The sequence below is a fragment of the Vespula pensylvanica genome, chromosome 13, assembly GCF_014466175.1.
Source record: "Vespula pensylvanica isolate Volc-1 chromosome 13, ASM1446617v1, whole genome shotgun sequence".
NCBI lineage: Eukaryota > Metazoa > Arthropoda > Insecta > Hymenoptera > Vespidae > Vespula > Vespula pensylvanica.
In genome coordinates this window covers 2,658,565-2,673,772 of record NC_057697.1, presented here as the reverse complement: position 1 = coordinate 2,673,772, position 15,208 = coordinate 2,658,565, and the positions used below count along the sequence as shown (strand labels likewise).

The window sequence follows — 15,208 nt, the reverse complement described above, 5'->3', positions numbered from 1 at the left end:
TTTTTTTTTAATACAAAATTCTCTTCGAACTGCACGTAATATCGTTTATTCAATAATTGACGAGCGTATTTTCTCTCTCTCTCTCTCTCTCTCTCTCTCTCTCTCTCTCTCTCTCTCTTGCATTTTCTCATTCGTTCGATATCGTACAGACCCGTCCGTTTTGAATATAGTCGAGAATAGCTAGAAGTCCTCGGTAGCTTTTCTATACGGGTGTGCAATCGTGGTACGCATGAATTTTCGTCTGAATTCGTGCTTCTGGCGATCGTCGGATTCGTTTAAATTTCAAGTGGCTACAAACGGGTCCTGGTTAACATCAAAATGAAATATTTGAGTATATTACGGATATGCTCATTTCAAAATTATATCCATCTTAATTGAAAATAATCTTTAGAAAAGGTATCTTTAAAAAAAAAAAATAAACAAAAACGATTAAAAAAAAAAGTAGAATGAGAAAAAGAAAATAAATTAATAGAGAAGAAGAAAAACAGAGAAAATTAAACGAAATTTAAAAATCCTTCGAATTTATGAAATATCTCTGATGGACGTGTTCGACGAATTGAATCGTCTGATGCGATGATTGATGCGCTTGAAAAGGATCCTAATTAAAAGGAATTATTCGAGGGATCTATCTCCGTTCACCGATTGACGAAAGTTAAAATCGACGAATGAAAAAGGGACTAAAATATAGGATTTAAATTTTTTATGCTTCTATTCTTAGTGTATCGAATTCGATTTATATTCAGCAAAAGATTCGATCGAAATAATCTGAATGATAATAAATGAAAACAATTCGTGTACTATGAAGTAGAGGATTGTACCGAGAGTGTTTCTATCAGATTATTGATATTTGGAGGATGCTACGAGCGAGAATAAAATGTGAGACAGCCGAATTTAAATGAAGGCTGAGATAGAGAAGGAGAGACAGAGAAAGCAAGAGAGAGGAGAGAGAGAGAGAGAGAAAGAGAGAGAGAGAGAATCAAGAGACACTTTAGAGAGAAAGAGAGAGCCAAGTGGCAGAAGCCGATAAATCAGCTGTTCTAGTCGGAATTAGTTACCGTTCCATTTTGCAGGAAGGCTAAGTAAGCCTCTTCCTTCTTCCTTCCTCCAGCTCTCAATTTCTCAAACCCCGTTACTGTTTCTTTATCCTTTTTTTCCACTCTCTCTTTCTCTCTCTCTCTCTCTCTCTCCCTCTCTCTCTCTCTCTCTCTATCTGTGTTTCTTACCAACCCCTTAACATCCTCCCTCTCTTTTCCTCTTTCTCATTATTCTCAGCATCCGGAGCAACGTCTTCATCTAGAGACAAAACCGCAATACTCTTCTCTCCTTGTCACAAAGATCAACATTAGTGTCAAGTCGACTTAACTACCTCGTTAAAGTTTTCTATAAGATCTTCGTTAAATTTGAGGGTTGAAATAGAAAGAAAAAAATAAAAAAAAAATGTATGTGTATGTGTATCGATATATCATGAAGTTGTTAAAAAAATTATTTCTAACAAACTCTTGATTTATATTGATATGGTATAATGTTATAGGAAAAAAACAGAGAAAAAAAAAGAAGAAAAAAAATGGAAAATTCGTTTGAAACAAATCCTTTTTAATTTCGTTCCTATCGTTAATAATATTATCTATCTATCAACAATAATAAAAAAATATTCATTTATTATTCGTTGAAATTATTGAAAAAAACAAGTAGATGTTAAATTTGGACTAAAGTCAGACGGTGACATAACGATCGAACGTTCTTGTTGACCGGTTGGGTGGGCGTATGCAAAGCAATTTTGAACCGAGTCAAGTGAAACTAACAACAGCTGTGCTAACAGGTCAAGATAGTGTCGTTTTAACGGGTATTCCTCCACCCTCTACTGAGATTGCAATTAAAAGTCTTATATTAAAATCAAAATGATTAACTAATGATCATCGTTTCTTTTTTCATTCGCGATTTATCCGAATAATTACAGAATTGCATATATATATATATATATATATATATATATATATATATATGTATATATATATGAATAGAAGCTTAAGCAATAACTTTTTTGGCGTTTTAAAAAAATAGTAAATATGAAAATCGTCAGAGTATAAATTTAAATGAGTGTTTGTCTATCAAATTTTTGCGTTACAAATTTAAAGTGTTTTTTTTTCTGTTCGCATTTTTAAATAATCATATAATATCGTGCCTTTTTATTTTATAACCTTTGATATACGAAATAGTCTATTAATAATAAATTGAGCGACTAACATTAAACAACGATCTTCCTCTTCGTCGAGACTCTCTTCTCTATTACTTTTTTTTTTCTGGATTACAGGTCATCTTCTTTTTATTCTTTCTCCTTTTTATCACTTTCTTGCTCACGTCTTCCTCCTCCTTCTACTCTTACTCTTCCTCCTCCTCCTTCTATTTCTTCTCACTGCCTCTTTTCTACGGACAACAAAGAGAGCATCTCGACAACGGAACGATCGACGAGATATTTTAAAAGAGCACTTTTAAAGCTCATCCAAGGACCTACGATTAGGCAATCTCACACGACGCGTGTCTTCCTCAAGTTTATCGAAGAATGAACGATTACGTGAAAGACTTGGAAATCGACTGGAATTAATGACTTTAAGATAAATTCTTTTAGAATTTTTCTTTTAAAATTTTTCATTCAGATTTCAGATTTCCAGATTAGGATTAGAAAGGATAATAGTTTTTTTTTTCAATGTGAGAAAAAGAATATTATTGTTTTAAGGGCAATGGTGTTACTTCCTTTTTCTTTCTTTTTCTTTCTTCCTTTCGTTTCTTTCGTTCCTTCTTTGTCTCTTTTCAGTTTCTACTGTGGCTAAACAAAAAAAAAAAAAATCAAAGGGTAGCAAAAAAATATAAGGACAATCTCCCGTAAAAGAGATAAAGCTTGTTTGATTTTCTTGGACGATTTCTTTTTGGGTTCTCTTCGAAAGTCCCGTTCGATTTACCTTCGAGATAAATAACGCTTTTAAAGGTAGAAACTTTTCCAACGGTGAATACAAAGGGCATTTTCGAATTTACCTCTCGTTGTCCATTCCCCGTACTTCCTATTTAATTGTACGATACTAGAATGCTCACTTTCATTTTGTATCTAACTACTTCGAGATTTAATCCAAATTTCTCCAACTCCTCTTTCGTGGAATCCTGCGTAATATTATCCACTTTGTTTAATCTCTTTTACTTTTATTTAAAACAGGGATAATCTTTAATCCGATAAACAGAACGTTTCGAAATCAAGGATTCCGACATACATAGACGACATTACATTAAATCTTTTACAGATAAGTACCTCATAAAAATCTATCATAGGATATAGTTCTGAAAAGCTGAAAGTAGTAAACCTCGATGATATTAGTCTATATCAATAGAAAAGTAACCCTCGTTTCGAACGAACTAGAATCAAAGATCATTGATGTACGATCGAACTTTCTTGGCGCTATCTTTAACGAGACTTTGACATTAGTGGACATGGAACGAGGCTATCAGAAGCTCCTTTTCTTTGCGATGAATTACCTACCTTAACTTAACTTAGCTATCTGCTAAGGAGAAAAGTCACATAAGAAAATATGAACGTACATTATACGGTATATTGAACTAGAAATATATAAAAAGAGAGAAGGAAAGAGAGAGAGAGAGAGAGAGAGAGAGAGAGAGAGAGAGAGAGAGAGAGATGGATAGATAGAAAATCCACATGGATATTTCGAAAATGGCAACGAATTTTGCTGAGCAAGGTTATAGATATAGTTGATGTGAATGTATTAAAGGGGGAGGAGGGCAGGAAAGGTAAGGAATGAGGTTGCTTAAATCTACGGAGTTGAGACAGGACTTACCGCCAAGACGCAAGCCGCAAATGGCGTTCAAATTAATTTCGGCAAAGTTTGTCGGTAAATTATTAATACCGCTGGCTGGCTCAACTACGACTACGACGACTAGGACGACGACGACGACGACTATGAGGACGAGGACGACGGCGTGGCGGCGGCGTTGGTTGGTGCAATGGCGGCTGCTGACTCGGTTGTCCCCAGCTAAATGTGCCGCTTAATTAGGAAATCCGCAATTGTGGGAACGTGGGTATTGTCGACGGTTTTGTAACCGGCTTTCAATCCTAACGCTTTAGCTAACACCTCGCGTGCGATCCTCACGCGACGGAACACGTTTTCCCTTCGTTCGAGAATAGTGACCGCTGGGATACGGATTGCTAATGGATTCGTTCGGTAACACGTGCATAGCTTAAAACTATTCTGACAAGCTTCCGAGCATTATAGCAATACGGTGTATATATATATATACACATCTGTAGTTGAATATATATTTGCTTTATATCTGAAATATTGTACAAGCAATTGAAATACTCTTATTTTTATTATTATCTTTTTTTGAAATTCAAAGAGAGACAGAGAGAGAGAGAGTGAGAGGGAGAGAGAGAGAGAGAGATAGATGGAGAACTGACTACTTTGGGAATTCAACGCCATGGGAAATTCGTTTCTAAGCTTCAGAAAGTTTCCTCCACTTTGGTATATTCAACGTTAGAAAATAATAGCTTAGGTGAAAGTTGAAATATAAATATCTGTGTTTTCTGATAAAAAAGTAAAATGATTCCTTTCTTTTCTCTTTTTTTTTTTATTCTATTTGGTTTTATTTTATTTAATTTTCTTTCTTTTTTCTTCATTTCTTCTTTTTATTATTATTAAACCTGCCAGTGGTATTTGTAAAATAAAGAGAAAGAGTGGAAAAAGAAAAAGATAAGAAAAAAGGTCAGAGCGAGTAGGGGTAATAAGGCAGACACACCGTACGGTGTTTACTTTATTCGCGAATAATTTCGTTTTTAATTAAACCTCTTTTTCAAGCCCCACTTCTCCGGATCTTATGAATAATTTTAATTGAAAGACGTGCCTCAGTGGCCTTACGGTCGTGATATATCGAACAACGAAATACGATTTTGTGCGTACGCTTTCAGGTAATACTTTCTCTTTCACTTTTTCCTTTTCTTTTCTTTTTTTTTTGTCTTTTTCTTTTTTTACCTTTCTTCTTTTCTTTTCACGAACAATTTCATAGTTGATCTCTCTCAGGCTTCACGATCGCATCGTATTCTCTCGGAAGCGTAGGAATTGATCACCATAAGTGAATTCGTCTCCCTTGGATATAACCACAGACGTACTTGGAATACTTGCTGGCTTTAAGAATTTTTAGAGAAAGAGTGAGAGAGGAGGGCTCATGAATGCAAATTAAAACGTTTGCCATCTCCCCTCTCTCTCTCTCCCTCTCTCTTTCCTTCTCTCTCACTCTTTTTCTTTCTCTTTTTCTTTCTTTCAATCTTTCCTTCTTTTTCTTTTCTTGCATATCTTCTTTTCTACCTTTCACCATTATTTCACTTTCCTTATAAATGGTGTTCAAAAGTCGATAATACCTGAGAACGGCCAACCACCAATCCGTTTATAGATTTCAAAGAATGACAAAGGAATATATTTAATATTTCTTTCCATTCCCCATTGTATCGCATGAATTTCAAGCAAACAATGATGATTCGGAGGATAATTACATTTTTCAATGAGATTTTATTAAAATCAATATTTATCTACGTATAGATATACCATATCTCGTTAGTTTCCTGCTAGCAAATTCGATAGAAACTAGACAAGATTTATTAAAGGCCAAAACAAGTTTCGTTCTCGTATATCCCCGTAACTTTAACTATATCTATTATATCTACGTAACTTCGACAATGACTCGGAACATTTACGTTGCGTGACTAATATTTAATTTCTCTTCATTATCGAACGAGAGGGGGAGAGAGAGAAAGAGAGAGGGAGAGAGAGAGGGAGACAGAGAGGGAAAGACGAGTTAGGATAGATGAAACGTTATCTCCAAGCAGCACTTTAATATTATAACATACTTCGAAGTTGCAGGATAAAATATTTTCCTTTTATTTTTTTCCCTTTTTTTTTTTTGTTTTTCTTTTTTCTCTCTCGAATAAAATAAATAACACAAGAGTCTCCATATAGATTTTATTCTTCATTAATATTTTTGATTTCTTTTCATGAAATATTCACTGGTTCTATATTTACATTGTAATAATAATAATATCGAAATGGAAAATGGATCTCGAGTATTGCTGACAGGACATATTCTATCTCATATTAAAATTCGAACGGAAGTTCCTGGTATTCATATAGGGGACATCGAACGTCATGAAAACGAAGCACACATTATATTTTCAGATTATGCAAATCGCTATGAATAAAAATCTTCTTCGCTTATATTTTTGTATTGTATATTCTCTGTTTCCTAAGAATAAATCTATTTTTGAATGTCTGTTTTTTTTTGTTTTTTATTTATTTATTATTTCTTTTTTAAGTGATTCTTACTTAAAAACATTCTTGTTAAATATCCGATATGTAGCGCATTCATTCAGACTGGTAACATATTTTTATGTCATTTAAAAAGTCGGTAACATAGACCTACGTTATTTGAAAATCTGTAATTGAGGGACGAGAACGTTGTCCTTACGTTGTTCCACCCATTTAAATAGCAGACACCCTGCGGCACTAAGCAATAAACGTTCGAGAATAGTACGCGGCTTGCAAGTAGCTGTCTAGCTCTAAAATGTGTTAATATCGAAATATGGAAATTTCTTCCCTTCAAGGTAATTTGCATGGAACGAGAGAGAAAAAGAAGAACAAACGAAAAACAAAAAAAAAAAGAGAGAAGAAGGAAGGAAAGAAGAAAAAAAGAAAAGAACGGACGATTTATAATTAATCCAAACAACTCGCAATGATTTATTATACGATTTTCTACTAAATTTAATATCAAAGGAAAAAGGAACAAATTAAATATACGGATGTTACAAAGTCGAGAAACACAGGGCAAACATTTTCTTGGCATTTACAAGATTCTTTTTAACAAGGTATTTCCTACATTCAACGACGTTCTTTGAATGCAACCAAGAATGGTCAACAGAGATAGAGAGAAAAAGAAACAGAGATAAAAAGAGAAAAATAAAAAGCGAAAAAAACGAGAGCCAGAGAGAGAAAGAGAGTGAGAGACAAAAATCAGTTTCTAGTTTCTTCTCCGCAGAAATCTACCAATGCTTTTGTTAGAGAGAGGGAGAGAGAGAAGGAGAGAGGGAGAGAGAGAGAGAGAAAGAGAGAGAAACGAGCAAACAATATTCTCAATATGCCGATAACGTCGCAGAGTTCTCGAGATAAGAAGTCGCTTGTAAAACTCTCGCTCCAAACATTCATACAAGATTCATGACTCCGTATGCCTCGGCCCATTCCAATGTCGTATCTTTTCAGCTTCTGTCATATTAAATTTATGTCATATCTCTTCTAGGATTGCTTTCGTCACCTTTTGATACATCTTACACGCGTCAAAAGATTTTGTAGTTAAATTTTCAGAAATTAGAAAATTTCTTTTTTTCTTCTTTCTTTTTCTTTTCTTTTTGTATTTTTGTATTTTTGTATTTTTTTTGTTTTAAGTTAAAACAATTGAAATATATATATATATATATAACTTTTTACGTAATGAAACTAAAAAAGAACTTATAATTCGGATAGATATTAGAAAAAGAATGAATTTACTTTGTTTGAAAAAGGAGAAGACTAGTCGTTCCGTTCGCCGACACGATATTACGTCATTTTCTAGAAATTCGATAAGAACCATTCACCTACCGATATTGGCGGTTTTGTGCCACGAAATGGAGCATCCGTGACCCTCGCCAAATGACAGTTCAATCGAATTTTAACCCCTCCATCTCTTCGATTCCACTTCTCTCTCTCTCTGGCTGCGAACTCTTGTGGGTCTGATATTGTACGGTCAAAGCGTGAAACTTATCGGTGTCAAGTACTATTCCAAAGTCCGAGTTACAATCAGGGCGATGTAACATTTTTTTTTTCTTTCATCGTATTTACATCATTATAATTCATTGGAATTTTTATTCCTGTCGTTTTACTATTTTCTTTTGGTTCTTCTTTCTTTCTTTTTCTTTTTTCGAAATTATATTTTCGAAAGATCATATAATTATATATGTACGACACGTAAAATCATTGAAGTAAGAAGATCACAGACACAATACTCGAGAGTGAAAAGCGAACATCGAGAGATACGCCAACGACTTGGATAGTTCACGAAGTTTTAGAACCTCTTCCACCAGTCTCTACGACTTTTCTAAGAATATGTAGAAAGTATAGTGCATACTTGTACTCGAAATATCCGTGAGTCGCGAGGCGCCGCCGCTCTTTTGGTTTACGTTGTCAGGCTTACAACTCTGCAAATAGGTGCGGCTGCTTATCTGCTTGGAGTTTGCGACTTTTTAGAGAAAATACTTTCGAAGGACGTATAAACTTACGTATATAATACGTAAATACGTACATATATGCGAGACTCATCCAAGACATTTGCGGATCTTTTATTTCTTTTTTTCTTTTTTCATTTTTTTTTATTATTTTTCCTTTTTTTTCCATTTCTCTTTTTTTATTCATTTTCATTTTTTTTTTGTAGTTTTTTTTCCGATTAAACGGTTCTGACAATAGATTGTAAAAAACGAACAACGCGTTTTCCTTTGTTATTTTATTTCCATTTTTTTGTATTTTATTATATTTTTACTTTTTATATTTTAATTCATTTTTTATCTTTTTTATGAATTATTGCTTTGTACATGTACATTCTGTACATGCAACAAAAATCAATATCACATATCCGATCTACAAACGCATCAGCTCGTGAAACTCCAGAGAAAGCGATAAATTCATTGATTAATATGATATACCTTGCGTATAAATAATCCAAAGTATCAAAAATTTTCCCAACGATTTCATCTCTCTCATCGATCCCTCACATCAATTTCACATTCTATTAATTAATGATATCTACCGACATTGGCTTCTTCTTTTTCTTGTTCTTCTTCTTCTTCTTCTTCTTTTTACAGCATCATCCTGCGATATGGTGTTCAACAGTGACTTGACAAAAACTGGAGTAGTTACATCGCCAGGATATCCGAATCCTTATCCATCAAGGACTAATTGTAAGTACGATTTCCAAGGAAGAGGAAAGGAACGTGTCCAAGTGATATTTCAAGACTTTAATCTTTATCATACTCCTGGCGACACGGACGAGTAAGTGAAATTTATTTTCTCCCTTCTTCATTACCGCGATCACGTATTTGAATCGATATTTTTCCACGACGCAAAAAATTTCAAGAATCGAAAAGTCTGTCTCGTTAGATCTAACAAGGAGTTGGACGTGTTAGTTCGAAAAAGTGGAACAAAGAGAGAAAGAGAAAGAGATAGATATAGAAAGTAACGTAGTAGAACTATCGAAAGGGAGAACAACCGTACGCGTTTGATGTGCCGTCAAATACAATTTCAGTAAAGTGCATCGAGTAGCATCCACGAATTCTAGACTCGTAGAGATATATATATATATATATATATATATATATATATATATATATTTGATGTAGCGTGTGTATGTGTGTGCGTATGTGCGTGCATGAGAGAGAGAGAGAAAGAGAGAGAGAGAGAGAGAGAGAGAGAGAGAGAGAGATATATATATAGAGATAGAGAGATCGATCGACAACAAGTCCAGGTTGGTCTCGGCTATCCCTTCGTGTCCCTTGTTGTGTCCCTTCGATCGATTTTCGGGCGTTAGCTCGAGTTGAACGACTACGTCACGTTTCCGCGCGTAAAAACCGCATCGTTACCGCGCACTTTCATCCCAACACGAAATAGTCGTCGAAACGTCAAATATTAGAGATTTCGATTTTATTCCTGTTAAAAAAAAAAAAAAAAAAAGAAAAAAAAGAAAAAAGAAACAAAAAAACAAAAATGAAGAAAGGAAAAAAAATAATATATTTTACGTTTTGTTGAATGAAATAATAGCCGCAGGTCCGATCCGAAAAATTTGATATCCGATTATCTAATACGAATAGTCGTTGGGGAATTATGTATCCTCTTCTAAATCGTATATAATTGTATATCGAGCTTCAATATCTCGGATTAAATCGAAATTATCTATTTCGTTCTCTATTTGTTATGTATTTAAAGTATCACGATTTAAACGATAGCAACTCATTCATTATCATTGATTAATCATTTGTAATAGATAAATGTTTATGTATAGATGATTTAGAAATGATTCGAATGGATTTCATCTCTTCTTTTCTTTCTCTTTTTCTTTTTCCTTTCCTTTTCTTTTTTCTTTTTGCTTTTTTCAATTAATTAGAAACTCCCTTGCTCATGTCGGATTTAACCGAAGTTACATCGAAGTAACGTGTGCTTCGGTCAGTTCATCAAAGCCATGAATTTCGTTCTCGTATCTTCTCGGTAAGTGACAAGGATAGACCGATTGGCGAACGAAGCAATTTAGCAAATGCAGTCGCACACTCTCGATATGTAGCTACCTACTACTTTAACTCGACGTGACTATGTATCACGTTTGATCACGAGAAAATGGTCGCGATCTTCATTCGTTTTCGAACGAATTCGTTTCTTACTTTCCTAACTCGAATTAAATGCTCGATCTAATCTTCCCAATCAAAATCCAAAAGGATTAATGTCCCTTCAAAGATAAGAAGGGTTTATTCTTCGCGAACGTAAACGTAGATAAAAAGGAAAGTTTGACAAAGTTAATAACTTACTATCTCCATTATATAATTCCGAACAGATATATAGGATTGTTTATGTGTGTGTGTGTGTATGTGTGTATATATATATATATATATATATATATATATATATATATATATATATATTTATATATCATCCTTGCTTAGATATATCTACCTATCTATGTGCAGATGTTACGATTCGATTTACGACACGCGTAAACTATAAAATTCAAATTGCTTTACCACGATCATAAGATTTTTCTCCGTTACTCCAAATCGTAAAAATCGATCGATCGATCGATACGCTCTTCTCCATTCGTTCGCGAGATAACAAAAGAGAAAAGAAAAAAAAGAAACAAAAAATAAAAAAAAAAACAACAAATTCCAAAAAATAAATCTTCGTTGTTGATCTTATCTTACGAGAGAACCTCTGGAAGAAAGTTAAAAATATTACTCGGAAAGGTAATCGATTTCATAAAATTCTATTTGAAAGAGATTTCAATTCTCTCTCTATATTGGTATATCCTTTAGGAATTTTTCGAAAGTTCCCATGAGAGAAGATGAGTCGAGAAGAATAAGGAAAAAGATCCCTTTTTCTTTTTATATGAAGATCGGAAAGGGAGAACAAGGACGACAAATCGAAATCGTCTAGGTATGGTATTCGAAGAATTCAATGGGAGACTAGGGGATAAGCATAGAGCAACGTACGTACTCACTATGGTTGTGGGTCATCCTCTCGTTTATCTTCCACCTGGCTGACGTTTAGTGCTCTTTAATCAATGCTTCCCCTAGCTTGCTCCACCCACTTCTCTATCCAGTACTCTCCCTCTTTCTCTCTCTCTCTCTCTCTCTCTCTCTCTCTCTCTCTCTCTCTCTCTCTCTCTCTCTCTCTCTCTCTCTCTCTCTCTCTCTCTCTGTCTCTGTCTCTGTCTCTGTCTCTGTCTCTGTCTCTGTCTCTGTCTCTGTCTCTGTCTCTGTCCATCTCTGCTTCTATCCATCTCTCTTTCGCAGTTGGTGTTTAGTATTCCCGTGCATTCCAATCAAGGACTCGTTCGACGAGTCCCACTAAATGTTGTTCCTATGGGAATCAACAACTGTATTTCTCTATATGCTTATTCTCCCCTCAAAGAATGTACCTATCGATAAAACGTTTTCGCTAATCTCTCTTTTAGTTTTCACTATTATCCTAGAAAAATATCTTTCGAAAAGTTTTTTTAGTAGAAAAATAATAAAACTGAAATAAAGTCTCAGTAAAATTTTTCCACAAGATCGAAATGTCCGAATATTTTTACGAGCTTTCTCTTTCTCTCTTTCTCTCTCTCTCTCTCTCTCTCTCTCTCTCTCTCTCTCTCTCTCTTTTTTAAATCATAGGTTTTCATCATTGTTTCGATTCTCGAAGAAAAGTTTCACGATAAAAAGAGACCTTTCTTACTATCCTCTTTATCTTTTAAAGAATTGTCCCGACGTATATTTATCCACGTTCATTCGTTATTCGATTTATATTTATAAAGATACATCGAACTGTACGTATATATATATATATATATATATATATATATATATATATATATTGCGGAATAGTTTGTAAAAGGAGAAAAAGTAGATTTAACTCGTATATCTATCTATGATAAAAGTTTCACGACGAATCGATAACCACGCGTCTTCACACAAAATGAAATCAAACGGCAAGAAAAGCAAAGAAAGATCGGCGAGATTCTTTTTCTTTTTTTCTTTTCTCTTTAATCTTTTTCACCGATAATACAAAAATCATCCAATCGAAATTAAACCATTCCGTTCTTCTTCGAACGAACGAAATGCGTTTTAAATAAAGTTTACTTTGAGAACTTTTTTACTACTTGGTAATGAGAAACGCGTTTCCGTCTCCCTTCGCTCATAACCACCCATCCTCCTCAAACCAATTAAGAAACCTTAGCACGGAGGTTGAACTGTTAGGTCAGCAGCATATGCTAAGAAAAAGTTTTCTTTGAAGAAAAATTCTCTTTGTTTTCTCTCTCTCTCTCTCTCTCTCTCTCTCCCTCTCTCTCTCTCTCTTTTGGACGTAAGCGTTTTCTTCTTCTCATTCCGTGCATTCATACGCGAAGAAAAAGAGAGGGAGAGGATTTTTCTGAATGGCCAAAGAGTAACTCAGTCCGACATTTGATTTCCCTGCCCAGTTTCCTTCGAATCATACGAGTGGATTGCTCGAAATTTTCTTTTCCTTTCCCAAACGTAGACGAACGTACGTACGTTCATGTTCATTCATGCATGAACTTGCCATAAGGACTCTATCTATCTATCTATCTATCTATCTATCTATCTATCTTTATCTTTATCGTTCTATCTTTTTTTCTCTTTTTCTCTTTAACTTTTGGTTCTGTGCTCGTCATCGCTACATTCAAATCCTCGCGAATCAGTTTGATTCGTTAAAATGTCAGAAGGCCGATTTTCTTCCATTCATTAACCGTCCGTCTCTCACGTTCTCCAATCGAGACCAACTCCACTCCAGTGGGAGTTTATAATTTTCCTGTAAATTAGCCGACGTTCAACGTAGCTGTCGCTCGCAATACCTTTTCGCATTTTCCACGGACGTTAATTATTTTCCTAAGTCGTTTTACGTGCTTGATAATATTTTACAAAAGGGCTCTTTTATTTATTATCGAACTTTCCTCCTTTCGTTATTATTATTATTATCATCATTATTATTATTATGATTGTTATTCTTATTATTACTTTTATTATTACTATTATTATTATTATTATTATTATTGCAACTTTAATTATATTTTCTCTAATATTTCACTGAAATTATTATACCGGTTGAATTTCTTCTTTTCTTTCATTCTCCCTTTCGTACCGTACGTACATACATTTTGATGAAAAATTTTTAAATATGAGGTCGAGTAGCTTGTTAGTATATAAGAAGCCAATGTTCCGGATAGAGTAGTCCAGGATGTTGCGTATAGCATATCTCCTTGTGTTATCCGACGAAGTTAGCATCGTCGTGTGACGACTGTTGAATATAAAATTGGAAAATGCGCGAGGTTCGGTACTTAGGCGAATATATATATATCTATATCCATATATATATATATATATACACACATATTACGTTTGTACAAGTCTAGTAAAATGCAGAAGCAGCAGTCTGATTTCTAGTTCCTCTAACGGGACGTGAAATCATTCGCGAATGGAAATGCCTCGCAATCCCACGGGTGGTGCTTCTTTTGTCAAGGAAATGAAAAGTTTTTCGCATAGCATATTTTTCGCCTGAGCGTGTAGTATAACCGTTGAACGAACGAACGAATGAACGAGCGAACGAACGAACGAACGAACGAACGAACGAACGAACGAACGAACGAACGAACGAACGAACGAACGAACGAGAACGAACGAACGATGTGAAGCAACGCGTGTGACGAAAGGATTTGGTGAGATGTCGAACAACCGGTTTTAAAATTCATGTCTCTTTCTCTTTCCCATCTCTTTATCTTTCTATTTCTTTATTCTTTCAAAGCAACCGCATTTATACCGTTCATCGTTTCTTTTATAGAAGTGTTTTTAATTCGTACGAATAAAAGCAAAATCTGCAGGTGGTGTAAGAAAAAAAGAAAGAAAGAAAAAAGAAAGAAAGGAAGAAAGGAAGAAAGAAAGATAAAGGAAGAAAGAGAGAGGTCTAAAGCACTGATTCTTTTTTTTCTATAATTTTTTTTTCTTCTCAATTGCACTCTTTTTTGTATAGCTCGATAAAAAGCGAAATCGATCGAGCAATTAATTTTAATAATCGACCTTTTAATACCATTGATATGCTTTTCGTTCGACTGCCTTGTTTCTTTTTTTCTCTCCTTTTTGTTGTTTTTTTTTTATTTTTTATTTCGTTTTATTTCGTTTTTTTTTTTTTGTTTTTTTTTTCTAACGAGAACGAAAAATTCTAGATACTCCGGTCTTTCAGGTTTCTCTTTTTAGTTTATTTTTTACGATCTATCTCATTCCGTAATAGAAAGAAAGACTATAGATCTTATACGCGTCGTTCTTTTTGCACGAACCGGTACTACGCAACATTCGTACTTATTATAGTCGGTTCAATGATTCCAACGGTTTCACGAAAATTTACTAGCACTGTGTAGCAGAAAGAGGGATAAGAGGACCTCCTTCGAATCTCTTTCTTCCTTATCGTCATTTTGTTAAGCACTCGAGCGTTCACCTTAATGAACTCGTTTTCCCTCTCTTTCCCCCTCTCTCTCTCTTTTTCTCTCTTGATCATGATGATGTATTACTTCCAGTTAGTAGCTTTAGAAATGTATTTTAACAACGGCCCAAGAACATCTTCAATAATAATAACATGTTTTAACAATCCGAATAAGAAGAAATCCATCATAGCGCAAATAATTGCAAATAGGAATATACTTTCCGATTAATCTTTTTCATTCATTTATTTCTTTCTTTCTTTTTTCCTTCCTTTTTTTTTTAATCTATTTCGATTTAATTACCGAACGATGTTTATAGAATAAAAGGATGAAGACGAACGATAAACGAAACCATTTTTTTCAAGCTTACACATGATTTCATATATGTGTGTGTGTATGTCTGTATGCA

At 34.3% G+C, this 15,208-nt stretch overlaps 1 protein-coding gene across 1 annotated transcript in view; it reads left to right on the top strand.

Annotated features, from left to right (window-relative positions):
- Nucleotides 1-15,208, top strand: part of LOC122633821 (suppressor of lurcher protein 1) — a 277,955-nt gene that overhangs the window by 234,847 nt on the left and 27,900 nt on the right. The window contains exon 9 of the mRNA XM_043822220.1: nt 8,936-9,122. Within this exon, the coding sequence (XP_043678155.1) occupies nt 8,936-9,122 (187 nt within the window). The remainder of the gene's footprint in view (nt 1-8,935; nt 9,123-15,208) is intronic.